This window comes from Phlebotomus argentipes, unplaced genomic scaffold (genome assembly GCF_947086385.1).
Source record: "Phlebotomus argentipes unplaced genomic scaffold, Phlebotomus argentipes genome assembly contig_6, whole genome shotgun sequence".
Classification (NCBI taxonomy): domain Eukaryota; kingdom Metazoa; phylum Arthropoda; class Insecta; order Diptera; family Psychodidae; genus Phlebotomus; species Phlebotomus argentipes.
The window spans coordinates 4,276,361-4,294,498 of record NW_026776145.1 but is presented as its reverse complement, the minus strand read 5'-3'; the positions used below and the strand labels follow the sequence as shown (position 1 = coordinate 4,294,498).

General features: G+C 43.4%; 6 protein-coding genes across 6 annotated transcripts; 1 reads left to right on the top strand and 5 right to left on the bottom strand.

The window, feature by feature from the left end:
* Nucleotides 1-542: 542 nt before the first annotated feature.
* On the bottom strand, nt 543-4,565 carry LOC132264688 (sialin-like). The gene is made up of 6 exons (XM_059764976.1): nt 4,398-4,565; nt 4,045-4,204; nt 2,380-3,062; nt 1,842-2,121; nt 1,543-1,781; nt 543-1,489 (listed from the first exon to the last, which is right to left on the bottom strand). Exons 2-6 carry the CDS (start codon nt 4,079-4,081, stop codon nt 1,340-1,342), a joined length of 1,389 nt encoding a protein of 462 aa, XP_059620959.1. The 5' UTR covers nt 4,082-4,204; nt 4,398-4,565; the 3' UTR covers nt 543-1,339.
* A 167-nt stretch (nt 4,566-4,732) lies between these two features.
* Nucleotides 4,733-6,340, bottom strand: LOC132258031 (sialin-like). The gene is made up of 4 exons (XM_059755132.1): nt 6,337-6,340; nt 5,329-6,285; nt 4,991-5,229; nt 4,733-4,933 (listed from the first exon to the last, which is right to left on the bottom strand). The coding sequence occupies exons 1-4, from the start codon at nt 6,338-6,340 to the stop codon at nt 4,733-4,735; spliced, it is 1,401 nt and encodes a 466-aa protein (XP_059611115.1).
* A 616-nt stretch (nt 6,341-6,956) lies between these two features.
* On the bottom strand, nt 6,957-9,939 carry LOC132260112 (uncharacterized). The gene is made up of 3 exons (XM_059758087.1): nt 9,825-9,939; nt 9,232-9,706; nt 6,957-9,174 (listed from the first exon to the last, which is right to left on the bottom strand). Exons 1-3 carry the CDS (start codon nt 9,830-9,832, stop codon nt 7,339-7,341), a joined length of 2,319 nt encoding a protein of 772 aa, XP_059614070.1. The 5' UTR covers nt 9,833-9,939; the 3' UTR covers nt 6,957-7,338.
* A 129-nt stretch (nt 9,940-10,068) lies between these two features.
* LOC132265330 (short-chain specific acyl-CoA dehydrogenase, mitochondrial) lies at nt 10,069-11,488 on the bottom strand. Its single transcript, XM_059765931.1, has 2 exons — nt 11,410-11,488; nt 10,069-11,342 (listed from the first exon to the last, which is right to left on the bottom strand). The coding sequence occupies exons 1-2, from the start codon at nt 11,435-11,437 to the stop codon at nt 10,162-10,164; spliced, it is 1,209 nt and encodes a 402-aa protein (XP_059621914.1). The 5' UTR covers nt 11,438-11,488; the 3' UTR covers nt 10,069-10,161.
* Nucleotides 11,489-11,865: 377 nt separating this feature from the next.
* LOC132264670 (TBC1 domain family member whacked) lies at nt 11,866-14,214 on the top strand. The gene is made up of 4 exons (XM_059764952.1): nt 11,866-11,985; nt 12,158-12,227; nt 12,396-13,049; nt 13,112-14,214. The coding sequence occupies exons 3-4, from the start codon at nt 12,403-12,405 to the stop codon at nt 13,572-13,574; spliced, it is 1,110 nt and encodes a 369-aa protein (XP_059620935.1). The 5' UTR covers nt 11,866-11,985; nt 12,158-12,227; nt 12,396-12,402; the 3' UTR covers nt 13,575-14,214.
* Nucleotides 14,215-16,654: 2,440 nt separating this feature from the next.
* On the bottom strand, nt 16,655-17,458 carry LOC132258021 (DNA repair protein RAD51 homolog 3-like). Its single transcript, XM_059755119.1, has one exon. It carries the CDS (start codon nt 17,456-17,458, stop codon nt 16,655-16,657), a length of 804 nt encoding a protein of 267 aa, XP_059611102.1.
* Nucleotides 17,459-18,138: the final 680 nt, after the last annotated feature.

Below are 18,138 nucleotides of genomic sequence, written 5' to 3'. Positions count from 1 at the left end.
ACGCGCATCCACAGCGACCCTGACCATGGCCAATAGTTTTTTTCACGAGGCGATGCGATTAGAATACACGACGATAAGAGAAATTGAACCTCCATGATCGCTCTGTTTGGCCATCGAGATCAGCTGATTATATTAAAGTTAAGTGTGGGTTTTTTTACAACCAAAAGTTTCCGGGAAGATCAAGCAAAAAGTTCATGAGATGAGAGAGTGTCGCATTAGAGGTGAAGAAAGTGAAATTTTCTGATAGATTTCAAAACAATTCAACGGTAAAAAAACGTTTAAATAACTATTTGCAACTTATGCTAATGATGATGGAAAATTCCCGTCAAATGAGTGGAAATTTTGGGAAGAGTTTGATAACAAGTTTAATGACTTGTAAAAATACACTAAACTTGTCTATGAGTGTCATGAGGAAAGACTCTAAAACATTGGATGATATTGGCAAGAAATTCTACACATAAAAGTCATGGTCATAAAAGATAAATCGCGCATTTTGCAACATTTCAATTCTTCAAGAGCAGAAAACAGGTTGAAAGAAATAATTTCAGAATTCACAACAATTTTTATTTAATGATTTCTTAAACTATAAAAACATAACATTAAATACTTAGCATTGCAGAGAAATGTTTTGTATTTGCTGTGATGGATTTGCAATAAACAATTTCATAATTTTCTATATAAAAACCGAAATGCACACTGAGAGAAAAAATGGTAAGAATTTCCATATATCTGTGATTACATACATATTTATCAAATCTGTGCACTTTTAAAGTGTTTGAATGTTGTATAAAATCATATTTTGTGGTAAAATATTACTTCATTCTTTTTCTCTGTCTTGGCATAATTGAACTCTGCTAAACATTGCAATAATTTGCACAACGCTTTAAATAACCGCCAACAATAAATCAACGACAATTCATTTTTCTCAATTGTAAACATAATCCCTAAAATTGGAATATTTTCACCATAGAAAAATCACAAAATTAATAAAGTGAAGAATCGCAAATTGAACTTTTCAAATGCAAGAAATATATGTATAATGGAAGCTTTCAATGTCTAAATCAGTGTGTTTTTTGGTCCATCTGATGGGGAAATGTTCATTTCGATGGTTCCAAAATGTTCGCAACTCTTCATCCAGTGATTTTCCATAGCCGCAAGACAGAAATTCCGATTGTATTTGCCTTGTGGCTACGAAATGACAACAGAAAGACCCCGAAAAGACCGCAGTGATTGCAAATATTTTAACTACATCAATATCTAATGATATTTCTGGGTATGAGCTTTTTTATCACCATTTGTTCTCACGATTCTGCCTTAGTTGACATGATGATTGACTGTGCTATTTGCTTTCCTCCTCACTTTTGGCGGGTCTCTCCAGGGAATTCCACGGCTGAACTTGGCCTGAGCCGAGGAAGAAGAACAGAATTGCTGGCACAATGTAAGCTCCAGCGCCGATCATGAAGACGTACCGCCAGTTTTCGAACGTGTTCTAGTGACAAGATTAATGCTCAGTTGTGAATGGAATGAATTTGATTATCTCACCTCGTATCTGGTGAAATGGGCCACGAGAAGAGGCGTGAGGAAGCCTGTGGTTGTGCCAATACAGTTCACAATGCCATAGAGAGTGCCGGCGAAATTTGGCGCCAAATCTTGGTTGTTCGCCAGATTCGTGAGCACAGAAGCTCCATTGAAGCCCAGAGACAGACTTATCATTGCCACGCAAGTGTAGGGCTCGTCAACGAAGCAGAGTCCAATGAGGAAGAGTCCGGGAATGATGTGAGCTGAAAATTGCAGGCGATTTTATAGAATGCTATTCGGCATTTCCATGGCAAAAAACTCACAGAAGATGCAGAAGAATTTTCTCATGACTGTGACTCGAAGCCATCCTCGTCTCTTGATCACATCGCCAATGCTGCCAAAAACGAAACTGAAAAGCATCCTGGCGATTTGGGGCAGCGACGACAACACGCCAGTGGTGCCGAGATTGAATCCCAGAATCTCACTCATGAACTTCGGCGTGGCCGTGAGAAGAAAGTAGAGACCCCACAGGTTGCCGTAGTGCAGCACCAGGAGTGATAAGAACGGCACGGACGTTATCAGTTTGAGGTAAGGCGGGAATCGCTGCGGAGAGAGATCAAGGATTACTCCTCAATTCGCGCTCTTTTCATTGCAAACATGTTTTTGGAATCGCACATGCAGATAATGAGGTGTAATTTTATGTCAATTAGAACGCAGTAGAAGCACAATTATGCTCGGTGCGCTAATTCGTGGAAAAATCCACAAAACCACTTGTCTCAGGCTGAAAAGTCACTTAAGAGATTAGCTTGAAATCGCGGATGAGATAAAGGTGATAATTGAGTGACTCTCGAGATTACCGACCTTCTCATTCGACACTGTGTCTCCCAGGCTGTTCTCGATGTATTCTTTCTCTTCGGGCGTGATTCTGGGGTGTGTGTCTGGACGATCGGCCGCCAAGACGAACCATATCACAGTGGCGAGGATGATGATGAAGCAGGGCACGTAGAAGCCTCCCCAGGACCATCCGATCGCCTCCACGAGGAAGCCGATCATCTGCCACGTGAAGATCGTGCCCAATGTGCCGCCCTGGAGACTCGCCACGTACTTTCCCTTCTCATCGGGTGGCGCCCAGCGAGAGATCAGGTTGTGGAAGCAGGGATAGAGCGGTCCAGACAGGAAACCTGTGAGGAATCTGGCGGCGTACATCGTCCCAAATCCTCCACTTGCCGCCAGCGGACTCAGGGCTGTGATCACGGCGCAGCCGATGAAGGCGACTTCAGTGACGATCTTCGGACCAAAGTACTCCGTCAAGTAGGCTCCAGGAATCGAGGTGAAGAAGTATCCCCAAAAGTACGCGCCCAAGAGCAGTCCCTGCTCATTAGCATTCCACGGATACCGATCCCCATAATCGGGCAGCGTTTCGTTGCTGTTCTGCGGCTCCACCATTGCAATGATGTTAATTGACATGTTCACCCTCACCATGTAAGTGATGAAGCATCCCAGAAACAGCATAAATCCAATGTTGAGACGAGCCGGAACTTTCCCTGCAAGCATTCATTCGGATCTTAAGTTAAGAGATCATGTGAGAGTCTTTATCGCGCTGCGAAATGTTGGGTAATTAAATATTTCTATCAGGTTGATCCACAAAGAATGTTGTTTTTTGCTCAGTGTGAAATTTAGGGCCATTCACGTTGTATCTCGACTGCTAGAGAAGATTGAATGAATGTGATATTGTGCTGCATTCGTCAGACCTTCAACAATAAAATAATTTAGCTTATCACACGAGTCGGCTTTTTTAAAGGCCTCAGTAGCATGAGCTTCACCAAACGACATGGCAATATACAGGCCGTCGAGGTAACTTCAATAATTACTTCTTCGATCTGTTATTTGGTAAAACATCACATTTAATTTGCAATAAAGAGTGAAATATATGGATTTTAAGTTAAAAGAAGGATTTTGCATTCAAAAACATTCAAAAACTGATGAATTTTATGTGAAAATCATTATTGAATTTTGTTGGGGTTTCTTATTTCCCCCCAAGACGGCACGTGTTATATGAATTGTCCCCTTATAATGCTGTAAAACACGTATACTAATAGTGACAATAGCTATGACTCCATTCATACAAAATCCAGACATTGTGGTGACCTCGTTTCTCTTTTTGGGAGATTTTCTTTACGGATAATCTCAAAATTGAAGCAATATCTGATATAATTTACTATCTATCACTTAAAAAACTTTGCTTTTATTTGCCTTTTGTTATGGGAAAATATTGGTTTTCATGTTATCTATCTGCAAATCAACAACACACTTCATGGAATTGCCACTATTTCTCTGATAAAACTATTCGCACGATACAACAAACAGCACAAACGCCCATTTTTACAATTTTCACATGATTTTTTGATTGACCAAATTCTCATTTACATTCAACACCACAAACTGCGTCATTCACTGCACTTAGAATTCTTTGCATTTGATATTCTATGGAAAATTCATAAAAATAGACCTCACGAATATACTTACTGAACACTCTCGCAAAGAATGCATTTATTTCAACCATTATGTGGCGGATCTTTGCACTCAAAATGCTGTGCAAATGAATATTCTAATGTGCCCAATTTCCCGTGAGAGAGAATTGTTCATTCGACTGCTGAATTTCCAGACTTGTTCACCTGAAGAGTCACTATGGGAGAACAGAGAGACACAATTAGCACGAATTACGGCGATCAACTGAATGAAATGGCAGTGAACAGATAGTATAATAAATTTCGAGCTTAATAATGAGCCCCATTATTGCGCTGATTACGCGATAAATGATAACGATCCACGGCTTTTTTCCATCTACACTCACGACTTTTGTGCTTTTTTCTTCATACCTGAACTTTGCTGACTCTCCTCATAAATGCTCTGCTGAAGAATGATAACTTGCCGTGGCAATTTTCCATCACTTCTCACACACGATATGATCTCAATTGGTCGCGCAGATTAGTCTTCATTCATTTACAGTGAAATTGGGCGTGATAAAAGCCATCGCGAGCTCTTCAAAGTCAACTGATTGTGTATCGACAATTGGCCAGAAAAAGGCACGAGGAACGCCGCGAAGCAGAACGATAACCAAAATACAGCGTCGAGAGGTGTTAATATTTGCCCAAGTGTCGCAAATCGCATTATCGTGAATCACTTAAAAAGATCTACAAATAAATGACTGGCTTTAAGCTTGATTTTGCTCTAAAGTCGACCGCTCGAAAGTTGGTGTGTCATCTGTGTCCTCTTCTTCGTTGACTTTCTTCAGCTTTTGGACATCATTCCACGGTTGAATTTCCCCGGAGCCGAAAATGACGAACGTTATGGCAGTGAAGAAGAAAATGCAAGCTGTGACAACGAAGACATTCTTCCAGCTACCAAGAGAATTCTGGAAATAGCACGAGGATTAGATGAAGAATAAAAAAAATTCGCAGAAAAGTCTCACATCGTCCTCGGTGAAATGCGCCACAACCATCGGCGCAATGAATCCCGCGGTTGTGGTGAATGTGTTCATGATGCCATAGAGAGTTCCTGCGTAATTTGGAGCCAAATCCTGGCAATTTTGCATATTTGTAACCGTGGAAGATCCATTGAAACCGTACAAGAGTGTCAAAATAGCCACAGAAATGTAAGCATCATCCACAAATCCCATGACAATGATTAAAACTCCGGGAATAATGTGAGCTGGAGAGAAACGGAGCATAAAAATTCATGCCAATTAAATTTGGTATATATACGAGGGCAAAAACTTTACTTTTGCTGTGAAATCCACAAAATACTCACACGTCATTGTAAAGTATTTGCGGATATGAGTAACAGTCATGAGTTCGCGGCGCCTGAGGAAGTCTCCCAGGGGGGCAAAAATGAGGCTCGTGCCGAACCGAGCAATGGTCGGTAAGGATGAGAGAAAGCCAGCGCTGGACAGATCGAAGTTGAGGACTTCCTTCATGAATTTCGGAATGGAGGTGATGTACAAGAAGAGCATCCAATGAGCTCCATAGTGAAGGCAGATCAGCGCAAGGAAGGGAATCGACGTGAATATGGCTTTGATCGGAGGAAGGCCTACGCTATTCGTGATGGATCCTGCGAGAGACGAGCTGATGTATTCTTTCTCCTCCGCAGAGATTCTCGGGTGTTTTTCGGGGCTGTCGTAAATAAGGAACATCCATCCGGCTATCATGAGGAGCATTAGAATCGCAGGGATGTAAAATGCTCCCCAAGCATATCCCATCGCCTCCGTCAGGGCGCCCACCATTTGCCAAGTCACGATGATAGCCACAGCCGTCCCTTCGATCAGGATGATGAACTTCCCTTTCTCCACTGGCGGCGCCCAGTTGGCAATCAGGTGATGAAGGCAGGGCAGCAGAGGTCCACCCACAAAGCCAATGAGGAAGCGAGCCGTGTAAATCATGGTATAGCTAATATTGGCGGCCATGGGCGATAATATCGTGAAAATTGTGCTCAGGAGCATCGAAATGAAGCACACTTTCTTTGGTCCAAAGTAATGAGCGAGAAATCCTCCGGGCAGAGATGTGAAGAGAAACCCCCAGAAGTAAGCGCCCTGTAGTTCTCCTTCCTGTTTCTTGCTCCAGTCAAATCTCTTCCCGTAATTTTTCACCTGTGCATCCTCGTCACTCTTCATCATCGCCAAAATAGCCATTGAGAAGTTACTTCTCGCCATGTAGAGCTGAAAGCTGGCGAAGAAGATCATCATCCCAATAAAGACTCGAGAATTTATACCTATAATAGCCAGGAACGGAATATTAGCTGCGATTTAGCAGGTTTTCTCACTCATCTTACGTTGTATGAATGTTAAATTTCCCATTTCTCATAAGTATTGCAGCACGGGTAGAAATTGCAGGGGAAAATTATTTGTTTCACGACCTCCTCAAATTCAACTGTTGGTTACACAAAATGAGCTCTATTTTCTGTTCAAAAATTAAAAGAGCGATTTATTTTCTATTATAGTACGCGATTATCACAAGACATTACCTAATTGAAGAGGAGATTTTTTTGCTAAATATTTAGTATAAGAAGGAGCCTAGCGATTACAGATCTACAAGTGGTTCATGGGAGCGCGAGTGTGTAAGACTGACAGTTGGGTGAGCGCAAAACACGAGTTACACCCCGATATATCGAAGGATCACCGGCATTTTCGAGATTCCATGCCAAGAATTTGAGTGAACTTGAGTGTCTAGAAGATGCGGTTCTCCCATGATTTATGGGTGATTCAAATTCCCAACCTTCCCAACTTTCTTTCCAACCTTTTTACACACTCCAAGTTCATCCACGATTGAGTGTTCCTACTGTGCGTCGATTTGTTCGGCGTTCAATTCAAACAACAGAGGACTGCAGACATAGTGCTTACGGATATCAGACATTCACGAGGATAAAAAATAACTGCATCCATTTTACATTATCGAGTCTTTATTATAATAATACGCCACTTTAATGGCAAACAATTCTAGAACGTTTTTAATGTTGCTTCAACAAACATGAAAATGTGTCTGATTGACTAAATCGTTCTCTACGGATTACGGCAAGTCGGCGAATAATAAATTCTTGTGATACACGTTACGCTAGACAAACTACTCACAATTTCTACTTATAATATAGCTAAAATATGTCTTTTAAAAATATCTATGGCTCACAATTACTGAATTTTGGTGTGTTCTTTGAACTTAAAAGTATCATTATGACAGAAAATAATCACATAATCGACATAATCCACAATTTTCGCTAGTAAAACATAAAATCAAAAAATTACAACGGGAATACAGACAGTGTGACTTCTTACAGCAATATAATAGAATGATCGCGCTCGAGGCGTCGCTTCGCCACCAGAGAGACGTTTCCCATGGCATCGGCGGGCGGCGGAAGGCCCTTATGCGAGTGGACTGGCTGCTTGTAGAAGATCTGCGTGTCTCCGCACTGATAGCCATACACAATGGCGTCTTCGCATCTGATGATGGTTTCCGTGAAGCTGGGATTCGCCTTGAAGTCTGAGTGCATGTCCTCGAGAATTACCAGCTCTTCGGCTGTCCACGGACCGCCGCGATGAATGATGTCCCACTTCGGGTCGAACTGGATAAAACTGTAATTCCCGTCGCTCTTGTCCACCAAACCGTCAACGTTAACATTCAGGATCTTGTGCAGGGAATTCTCAATCTTCGTCAGTCGTGAAATACAAATCTCCCACATTGCGTGGACAACTTCGTGCTTCTGGGCGCTGTTCTCCTCCATCATGAGAATCATCGTCATATTTTGATGGCCACAGATGAAGAGCTCAACTCTTTGGGAGGCACCTTCGGTGTCCTCACTGATTTCCATGTCCTCAACTCTGGCTGCCGAAGATCGTCTGCGAAAAGCCGTTCTGTTGATATCGATGGGAGTCATTATGGAGCCTTCCGTGTGGCCAGGAGTCGTGTCCCAGCTGGAAAAGCCACTGGATCGCTCATCATTCGCCGCCAGGATGCTCAATTTGGACATGAGAGGCGTCAATGGGATTCCTGAGAGTTTAGGCTTGACCTTCATCGGAGAATCCGTGACATTTGTATTTAAAGATTTCAGAGGAAGTGTCAAGGACTTCCTCTTCTCCTTATTGTTGGTGTCATTCTTGATCTCCACATTCGAAACTTCATCTTTCACCTCTGGCTCGCCTTCGAAGCCTTCAATCGTCAGATTGTTCAGCGCATCAACAGCCTCTTCAGCTTCACTATCCACGCAACTGTCGTACAAACACTTTGATATTGGCAAGCCATCGTCATTGAACACTGGATAATTTGGATCTGCGATAGTCTGACAACGATAGCCAGTATTGATCTTCTTGTCATTGATCAGCGCCAAGCCCACTTGAGTCAAACTCCTCTGGAAAGGACGAAATGAGAAGCGCCTCTTAAACTTCTTAAATTTCGTCTGAGGTCTCGTGATTGAGTGATTGAATTTGACATCCTCCTCATCTTTCGCCTTCCCATTTTCATCCACATTTTCCGGAATGACGGCCGTGCGATTGGCACAAATGGGCATCACACTGCCAACCAGAATCTTATTCTCCGCTATCGGTGTTGAGCACACGCTTGTCTTCCCAATAAATTGAGGAAAACTGTCTGTATCGTCAAAAGTGATGGAATTCACGCCAGACTCTGGAATATCCTTCCCAGAGACATTTTTGAAGCGTAGCGGCAAATGCGTTGGTCTTGATTTGATCGCCTTCGGCTTCACATCCTCAGTGACAGTCGTCACCTCCTCTTCCGGAATATTTGAGAAAATTATCGACTTATCGCGCTTCATCTTTCGCTTGATCTGCGGTGGGTAAACAGACGCACTGGTCATTTGAGGGAAGGAAGTCTGAGCTTTGGTGGCCTCTTTCTGCAATCTCAGATATTCACTGTACGGAATGTAGAGCCCAATCAACTGCACTCCAACGGGAACGTGGAATTTCACTGTGATTCCTTCAGCTGTGGACTTCATGCGATATGGATCTGTTAAGACGACTTGCTTGGACAACATTGGCGATAATTGAGTCGCTATGATCTTGTTCTCATAGAGAATCGCTCCTCCCAAGACTCCCTTGCTCTGCTGGCAACATTGCAGCGTTTGCATGGCATCCAGGAAGATATTGCTGGCACTCTGAAAGTGAATTTCATCGATCAGTCGCTAAAATTAACAGCAGCAGAATATCCTTACCGTGGGCAGTCGCAGTGTGGGGACATTCTGAAAGATGTTGCCGTGATACTGAATGGCGGAAATGTAAGTCTCCATGATGTAGTAGAGCTTTGTGCAGAAATTCCTGTACTGTCCGGAGAGATTCATGCACTGATCGAAGATGTTCTCCAAGTCACGATGAAACAGCTTGACTAGCGACGTCAGCATTTTGGCTCTGTGCTCGAGGATTGAATCTGAGACATTGCGATCCGTGCCGATGGCCAGAAGGAAGCGACCGAAGTCCTTGATGACGAACTTCCCATTTTCCAGGCAAATAATGCGCGGTCGGTTGAAGTTGAGCTCCAGGAAGTGGGAAACTCCCATCAACTGACCACAGAGCGTGAGCTTTTGTGTGTCTGAGACCCAGGTTGGGTGGAAGTACGACACGGCACTGATTGGATCATCAGCTTCATCCTGGCACTTCTCCTTATCATACACAAATACAATTATCACTTCCCTGAAAGAGGAAAAAAAAATTGTTTTGGAAAAATACGACGTCACTGGCTCAGACTGATTTATGAGATAAGTTGCTGAGGAATGGCTGAAGACAAAGCAATGCTCTTACTGCTACTTACTTGGACATGGTTTTCTTGATAAAATTTCCCGAGAAACACAGAAATAACACTTACATTTTCACTGTTTATTTATGAGCGAGGTTTTATTCCACTCTCGCCATGATGAAGTCTGAGCAGACACTAGCGCCGGTGGGAAAAATCAGAAATCACAACAAGTCAAGATTTAAATGCCGGGCATTTAAACTCAGGTCACCTGAGGTCAAGTTGCGATTTAATACGCTCTTGAAAGCTCTAAAACAACATCTCAATACCAATTGTACTTTATTAATCGAATGCATCGCATGAAAAATATAAACTGTATAAAATGACGATCCCCCACCCCAATTGTAAGTCTTGTTCACGACATCTCCTTGAGAACCGCTCCAGCAATTACCAATCTCTGGATTTCTGAAGTGCCCTCGTAAATTTCTGTGATGCGCGCATCTCTGTAGTGTCTCTCTGCTGGCATGTCGGAGACGTATCCCATCCCGCCCAGGATCTGGATGCACTGATGAGCAGCAAAGGTTGCAGTCTCAGAGGCCGCCAGTTTGGCCATCGCGGCTTCTTTGGTGTACGGCTTCCCGTTATCCTTCAGCCACGCCGCTCGCCAGGTCAGGAGCCGAGCAGACTCCACGCGAAGCGCCATGTCAGCGATCTTCTGCTGGATGGACTGCAGTTTCGAGATGGGCTTGCCAAAGGCCGTTCGCTTAGTCGCATAATCCACAGCCACTTCCAGCGATGCCTGTGCAATCCCAAGAGCCTGACTAGCAATCCCAATGCGACCAGCATCGAGAGTCTTCATGGCGATCTTGAAGCCATCTCCGGGCTTCCCCAAGAGATTCTCTTTTGGAATCTCACAATCCTCCAGAATAATGCAACACGTTGAAGATCCCCGAATTCCCAGCTTGTCCTCTTTCTTCCCCAGCGAGAATCCCTGGCTGTCCTTCGGCACGATAAACGCGGATATGCCCTTGTGCTTCAGACTCTTGTCCGTCGTGGCGAACACAACTGCTGCATTGGCCTCAAAGGCATTCGTAATCCACGCCTTGGTGCCGTTCAGTACCCACTTATCACCCTTCGTCACTGCCAAAGTCGACGCTGCGCCGGCATCGGATCCATTCCCCGGCTCGGACAAGGCAAAGCACCCGATCTTGACTCCGCTCACGTACGGACGCACGAATTGCTCCTTCTGTTTCTCAGTCGCATTGTCCAGAAGTGGGCCGAAGTACAGGCTATTCTGCACCGACATCACAACCCCCGCCGTGGCGCAACCTCGCGAAATCTCCTCCAGGGCAATGGCATAGGCGAGATAATCCAGACCGGTTCCGTCATACTTCTCAGGCACAGCAATGCTCATGAGCCCCAGTTCTCCCATTTGGCGAATTTGATCCTGTGGAAAGAGATGCTCCCTGTCGAATTTGGCGGCGTTGGGCTTCAGTTCATTGTCAGCAAAGTCCCGGCAAGTCTTCTGGAGCATCTGATGGGAATCCGGCAGAGCTGCGAGGGATGCAATTCCCCTTTGGCCGAGGATTTGCACTCCTGATGGGGTTTAAAGTGAATTCATTATCACTGGGAGTTGAAGGACAATCGAGATTTCTATACTTACCTCGATTGAGAAATAAATTCCTTATCATTTTGAGCAGAGATGATCTTGAGTAAAAGAAGTCTATTGACAGACTGAAAAAAAGCGAGGGTCAAAGTTCTTGCATTTGTTGTGCACTTCATTGGCGCCAATGAGAAGAGTATGTGGATTCGGAGTAGGACTTTCCACGGAGCTTCAACGAATTAACCCAATTAACCCATTATGATACCAATGAAGTTGAAATCATATTCCAAGGCAGCATTTAAAAAATCACTTATTTTAGAGATATAATTTTGTGGTCATGTCCAGGTAAGTGTAATTTTCCATGCTTCTACCTTGATTACTGCTTTTTCATGGCAAATCGATGGCAAGCACTTCTTATACTTCGCAAGAAATGAGATATTTGTCACACTCTTCCATGGAACGTCTGAGGACGCTAAAAAGGTTGATTTACGGGGCGCAATGGTTGCTTGTCAAGCCAGTGTCAATTCAACTACGAAGAAGAACATTGTTCTAATTTTTTACCGTGAAAACCGAAGAAAACGCTAAAAAGCATCGTAAAATCTTTTGCTTTGCATCCCACTAACATCTTTGTTCATGGTGAGTACTGAGAAGAGATGTTTTATTGTGACAATTGCCGTGGATTTAGTGTTATGTGCGTACACATGTTTGTTTACACATGACATTGAGGAATGCTGAAAATACACCTTTTTCTCCATTTGAGAAGTGAATTGAGGCTAATTAGGCCGTATCACTTGCTGTCTCTCCACAGGATGTTGCCAATTCCGACCGCGCTCAGAAGACACGACCGATAAGAATGGTGATGTGAGACCGTAGCTTTGGTAAGTGGGCTCTGCCCTTTTGCAGATAGCGAAACCTACGTGGAAAACCTATGAAGATGTGCGTGAATGAGTAATGCTTGTGCAGTAATTATAAGACACCCACTTGAGAGCCCAATGCGTGCTTTGAATATCAAAGGCAGAGGCGTTTATGGAGTTATTGCTTTGCAGATTAGCTATGAATTCATCACCACATCCTTCAGCCAGATCGGATTCTTTTTCCAACACTTCTACAATCAGGATGGCGATGTCGCCGAGACTGGCGCCGGATGCCATCTCCGTCTGCAGCACCACGAGTGCCATGTCCAGCTGTCCGGACAGGCACGGATTCTACGGCGGCGCCCAGTTCACGGAGAAGCCCAAGGAGCCGCTGCCGCGCGCTCAGATCCTGGCGCGCGAGAAGAAGTGGATCCACATGATGGGCATGTGGAAGGAATACCTATCGAAGAACTACAAGAAAGTCCGGGAGCGTTGTCGCAAAGGCATTCCGCCCTCGGTGAGGCCGAAAGCGTGGTTTTACCTCTCCGGCGGGCAGCTACTACACGAAAAGTACCCCAATTTATACGAGGAACTACTGAAGATGCCGGGAAATCAGCAATACATCGAGGAGATCAGGAAGGACCAGCACAGACAATTCCCATTTCATGAGATGTTTCTGGATGAAGACAAGCCTGGACGCGTGGAGCTGTTCAATGTCTTGAAAGCCTATTCAATCCTGAATCCGCAAATTGGCTACTGCCAAGCTCAGGCTCCAATTGCTGCCTTTCTGCTGATGCATTTGCCGGCAGAGCAGGCTTTCTGGTGCTTTGTGAGCGTTTGCGATAAGTAAATCAGCAATTAAATTCACATTCTTGGCTTATTTTATACATCTTATCTCTTCTTTGCAGGTACTTGAAGGACTACTTCAAGCCGGGCATGGAAATGCTTCAACGGGACGCGGCAATGCTGATGGCTCTGGTCAAGAAAACCTCTCCCAACGTCTACAGACATCTCCAGAAGCACAAGGTTGAGCCTCTACTGTTCATGACTGACTGGTTTCTGTGTGCAATGACGAGAACTCTTCCCTGGGACACGCTGCTCAGAGTCTGGGATTGTTTCCTCTGCGAGGGCATCAAGATCATCTTCAAGGTGGCCCTCGTGATTCTGGGCGCTAGTCTCGGGCCGCGAAGTGTCCGGAAGGCCAGCGCAGGTCTCTGTGAGACTCTCGAAGTGCTGCGTTCGCCACCGGAAAAGGTTCTGGATGAAAACTTCATCATGCATCACGTGTTGAATATGAATATCTCACGAGAGGACTTTGAACGTGAACATCAGAAGCAAGCGGAACTGCATAGGAAAGGCAAAAGCTCGTAGTTTCGCGAGAAATCTAATCATGCTACTTTATATTGAATACCTTATCATTCTTTAAACATTTGTAGTTAATGCGTTATCGATTTAGCAATTTAATTTCATCGAGAAAACATTTTCGTTAAGTCAGCATAATCAGAAATCACCTTAAACAGATCAAACGTTCCACTTTCGAATCTTTCGAGTCAATTTGTTCTCAACCTCGAAGAAATCAGAAGAGCAGAAGTCAATCAAATAATCAATTACAGAAGTATTTTATTTAGCTTTTATACGCTTTGAATTATAATTTAATCTCTGAGTCCCGAAAAGCAGCAATCGAATGAGGCAGAGATGTAAAATTAATGTAAATATGAAGAGTATTTTCTGTGTTTACCAGCTTAAAGGCATTTTGCATTTTCTTCTCTATTTCTATATCGTCTACCTAAATTGTCTATTGCAAAAAAACGATAACAGGAGAGATAACTAAAATCTAACTTATTGAGAGAAAAGTCACACTAAAGCCTCCTGTTAACTTAAGAGTACCTTAAAATTTTACACACAAATATCGTAGATAAAAATGTAGTGAAATTTATCCAAACTTACAATTGTATTTTTTGTAATTTCACATACAAGACCATAATAATATAATAAATAGATACAAACAAAATCACGAGACTTGTTGAGGTGCAGCAGAAGCAAACACGAGAATGGGCTTAAAGACGCTCTGTGCTGAAAATCCTTAAGCAAGCAGTTTAAAGCGACTCCGTTACTGACTCAATTCCGATGGTGTGTTTAATCGCCATCGTCATTTATTTGATAGAACAAGGGACTGAGCTGGGGAGGGGCGGCAAACCACAATTCACACATCATCCTCCCAACTTTTAGTAGCTTTTCCTTCATCTGTACAGTATTTATTACACCCCTTAGCCGAGCATCCCACTCGAGGATCTGCACTGGCACAGGCACTGTCGCCGGATTGAAATTGGCTAAAGGGGTTAACGAGCGCCCCCGTCCACAGTACATATCCATAAATGCAGCAAAACAGTGAAGTGAGAGAGAGTTTTGAGGTGTTTATATCTACATTTAACAAAAGTTTAATCGAATATTCGTGTTTTGGGTGCATCGTAGTTTGTGAATTTTAGAGCAGAGAGAAGCTTTTACTGCGCTGTATTTGTGTAAAATGTATTATATAAAATATTATGTTCGGCGACTCGCAATCCACCACCGCCCGAATTCAGCCACAGTTTCCCTATCATAATATCCGGCGTGAAAAGAGTTGTAATATATGATTGCAGTTTAAAGGGATGTCGAGGGAAAGTTACATAAATTTTGCATTGTATCTCACAAAAACTGCGATGATCAAATTTAAATTTAAGTCATTAAAGTTTAAATTTTTATATGACATAAAAATGTGATGCAAATGCGTGAAATGGCTAGGAAAATAGGCTTTCTAGAAAATATTACATTCATCTCCCTTTATTTATTAATCCGGTAAATTTTCCGGAAAATATTATGTTTGACAAAAGAATCCAAACGAGAGGTGGATCATTTGAGTGGGAGGAGTTTAATTAACACATCTATTTGGTACGAAAACTTTTCAACTATTTCACTGACTGTGAGAAAAATTACCACAATGATATTGAAAGGAGTTGACTAGTATTTTATCACCATATTACCCTCAAAGATGACAAAAATCTTGCCACAAACATATTTTTTCGGTCGTTTTCGTGTCATGTTACTTAAGGACAATCTCTGACTAACATCACTGTATGATAGTCTAAGTGCATTGCACTTACATTCAATGTTCTTCTTGACTTTAAGAAATGCTTGAATTTGAGCGAAATTGCATAAAAATACAATTGTGATATTGATTCTCAATTGTCCCTGAAAATCCCAGCACAATGACAAGTTAAGCAAGTTTGAGCCTAACACTTGTCCTCGTTCTTCACAATTTCCAATCGAACTTCGGTGCGGCGTGTTCGAGGGATGTTGAATATTTTGGTCGTGAGCTCGTCATGCCCCTCGAGGGCCCCCGGCCAAGGGCTCCGCAGCACAGTGGACACAATAGATTACAGTAAGATTAGATTTATGCGTGAAGTGTGTTCAAGGCCCGAGAGGAGCCACAATGTATCCGAGGGGACTTGGCTGAATTGAATTGATATGCAGTAATCGTTCAAACATTTCCCACTTGCCCCGCTCCTGGGGATGGGCGAGTGGGTGGCGGCGAGAGGGTCTGACGTGTGGGGTGAAGTGTGAGAGAAAAGCCAGAAAAAGGTAGCGCTTTTTCCCCCGGTCGCCGTTATTATGTTTGGTGTTGGAGAGGAAGCAATGTACACTAAGTGAAAACTGATGCCATCAACAGGAAGTATTGCTTAGCTGGGCGGGAGGATGGGGAGTCTCGGGGTGCTTCTAGCATAAAATTGTGTAAGTGTTTATAGCATACCTACATGAGTGTGTGTGTGTGTGTGTGCGGTGAGCGAAGGAGGGACAATAAATCCTGCTGGAGCGCCAGATTCAATTGAAAGAAATTATAGCAGTTTGCCAGTGTGGAATGAGATCCTTATACTTTTCATCCCCATAACTTGCCTCACTCTCTCTATATATTTCTTTCTTCTCCCCCAACGACGGTTTTGATATAGAGGAAATGAGTGGATGTGTGGGCGAAGGAAAATCGAGATGAAGTACATCCCTCCAACCCCATTAAGGTGTACTTTGGCGGTTGGTGCGCTTCAGCGAATGTGTGCCACTTCCGAGCTCACAGGCAACAACTATAATTTTTAATGGTGGCAAAATTGAAAACTCAGCATCACACTTTTAGCCCCACTGGGCATTTTGGCCATTAATCACTCCTTTGCGGTGGAATTGGTTAGTTTACTCCGACCGGATGAAGCTAAGCCTCTCTCCTCTCACTTCATATTCTCGGGGTAACGGGATGGGGCCTGTAAATTGGCATCACCAGGGATTATGGTATTGACGACAAGCCACACAATTTATGTAATTGAAGAAGAGGCGCCTCTGGCAATCAAGGGTGTTTAATGCAATATCATATCCGTATTCTGGTACATTAATAATCAGATGTTCTGCCATCCATCATGCAGGCGCACGTCTTAGAAATTGAATGAGAACGTCTTGTTGGCATTCTTGAAGTTCTTCTTCAGTTCTGCCGCAAATTTTCCGTTTGGCGTGCGCGAAAGTACGATCCTGTATGATATCTTGTGATAAAAGTACACCCCCAATGCTGGTATGACCCTGGATGTGGTGCCACAGGGAGAGACTCTTGTTGTCATATCATTGACGATAACCACAGCAATGTTGAATACGGCAGCCAAATTATCCAGGCTCATCAGTGTCTCCATGATTTTCTTTACGCGCTGAATGCTGGATCCCGAGAAAGTGTGGAACAGCATGGCGATGGAGTCTACAACAATGAGGCGAACTCTCGGATGAATTTTCAGGTATTCCTTGAGAAACTCCACTTTGGCCACAAATTCCTCAACCGTGATTATTCTCACGTAATGAATTCTTGACAGAACATCGTCAGTGCTCAGTGCAAAGTTCTTCTTCTCAAATTGATCTTTCATTGCCGAATTTGTCGAAGTCACGAGACGCTCAACTAGTCGAGGATGAAACATTTGACGACTGTCCAGGTAGATTGACTCCCCGTCGACTCCCCACAGAAACGACGGCACGCAAACGCTAACGCAGAGCTTCACGCAGAGGCACGTCCTTCCGGAATTGTTGATCCCGCAGACTTCAGTCAGCGAACCGGGAATAACACCGAATTGCGTGGCAAAATCCAGATCACGGTTGAAGAAGAGGATTCCGTGATATGCTTCAGCACTCGTTAAATCCCACACTGTGCTTCTGAAGTAATCCTTGAACGGATTATCTTGCCCGCCAGACGAATCCATGACCACAGAAGCGCCGCATTCGCTGCACAGATCACGGTTTGACTGACAGAAAGAATTTGGCGGGAATTTAGGTTATGTCGTCCAATGATAGAAAAAATTAACCCATCAATCAATGCTCGTATATTTTCTGCCGCTAAGAACCATATCGAATTTAAAGAGTTAGTAGGATTGCAAAGAACTTTTTCCTGTCCAAAAAGGTGCAACATATCAGACATCATTTCACGCTAGTGCTCAAAGCCAGCTTTTAATTCATGAAAAAGAATTACAATAAAGATGTTTACAGATGCTTATCAACACTTTAACTTTAAGAGAATTAATAGATCCTCAGAGACCTCAAGTTAAAGCAACCGTTTGCAATTCTGCTGACTACTCTGAACGATTACAAGTAAGCTGGATAAGAAATCCCAACTGAGTGAAATGCTTTCTCTCTGTCCAGCTATCGAGAGTGGACGACAGAGTATTCAAGCTTCTGGCTGCGGAGGGCAAAGTTTTGTCAGCAGAAATAATTTATAGCTTTCTGTTTGCTTGTTAAAGTGGCTTAAATGATTAATATTCAATTTGGGTCAGACTCAGTGAAAAAAAAACCACTGCACAGCTTTTTAAGGAAAGGCCAAAGATTTGCCCTCAAGCTCTCCACATTCAATTATACCGTCCCTATCCAGCCAGACTATTTAATTATT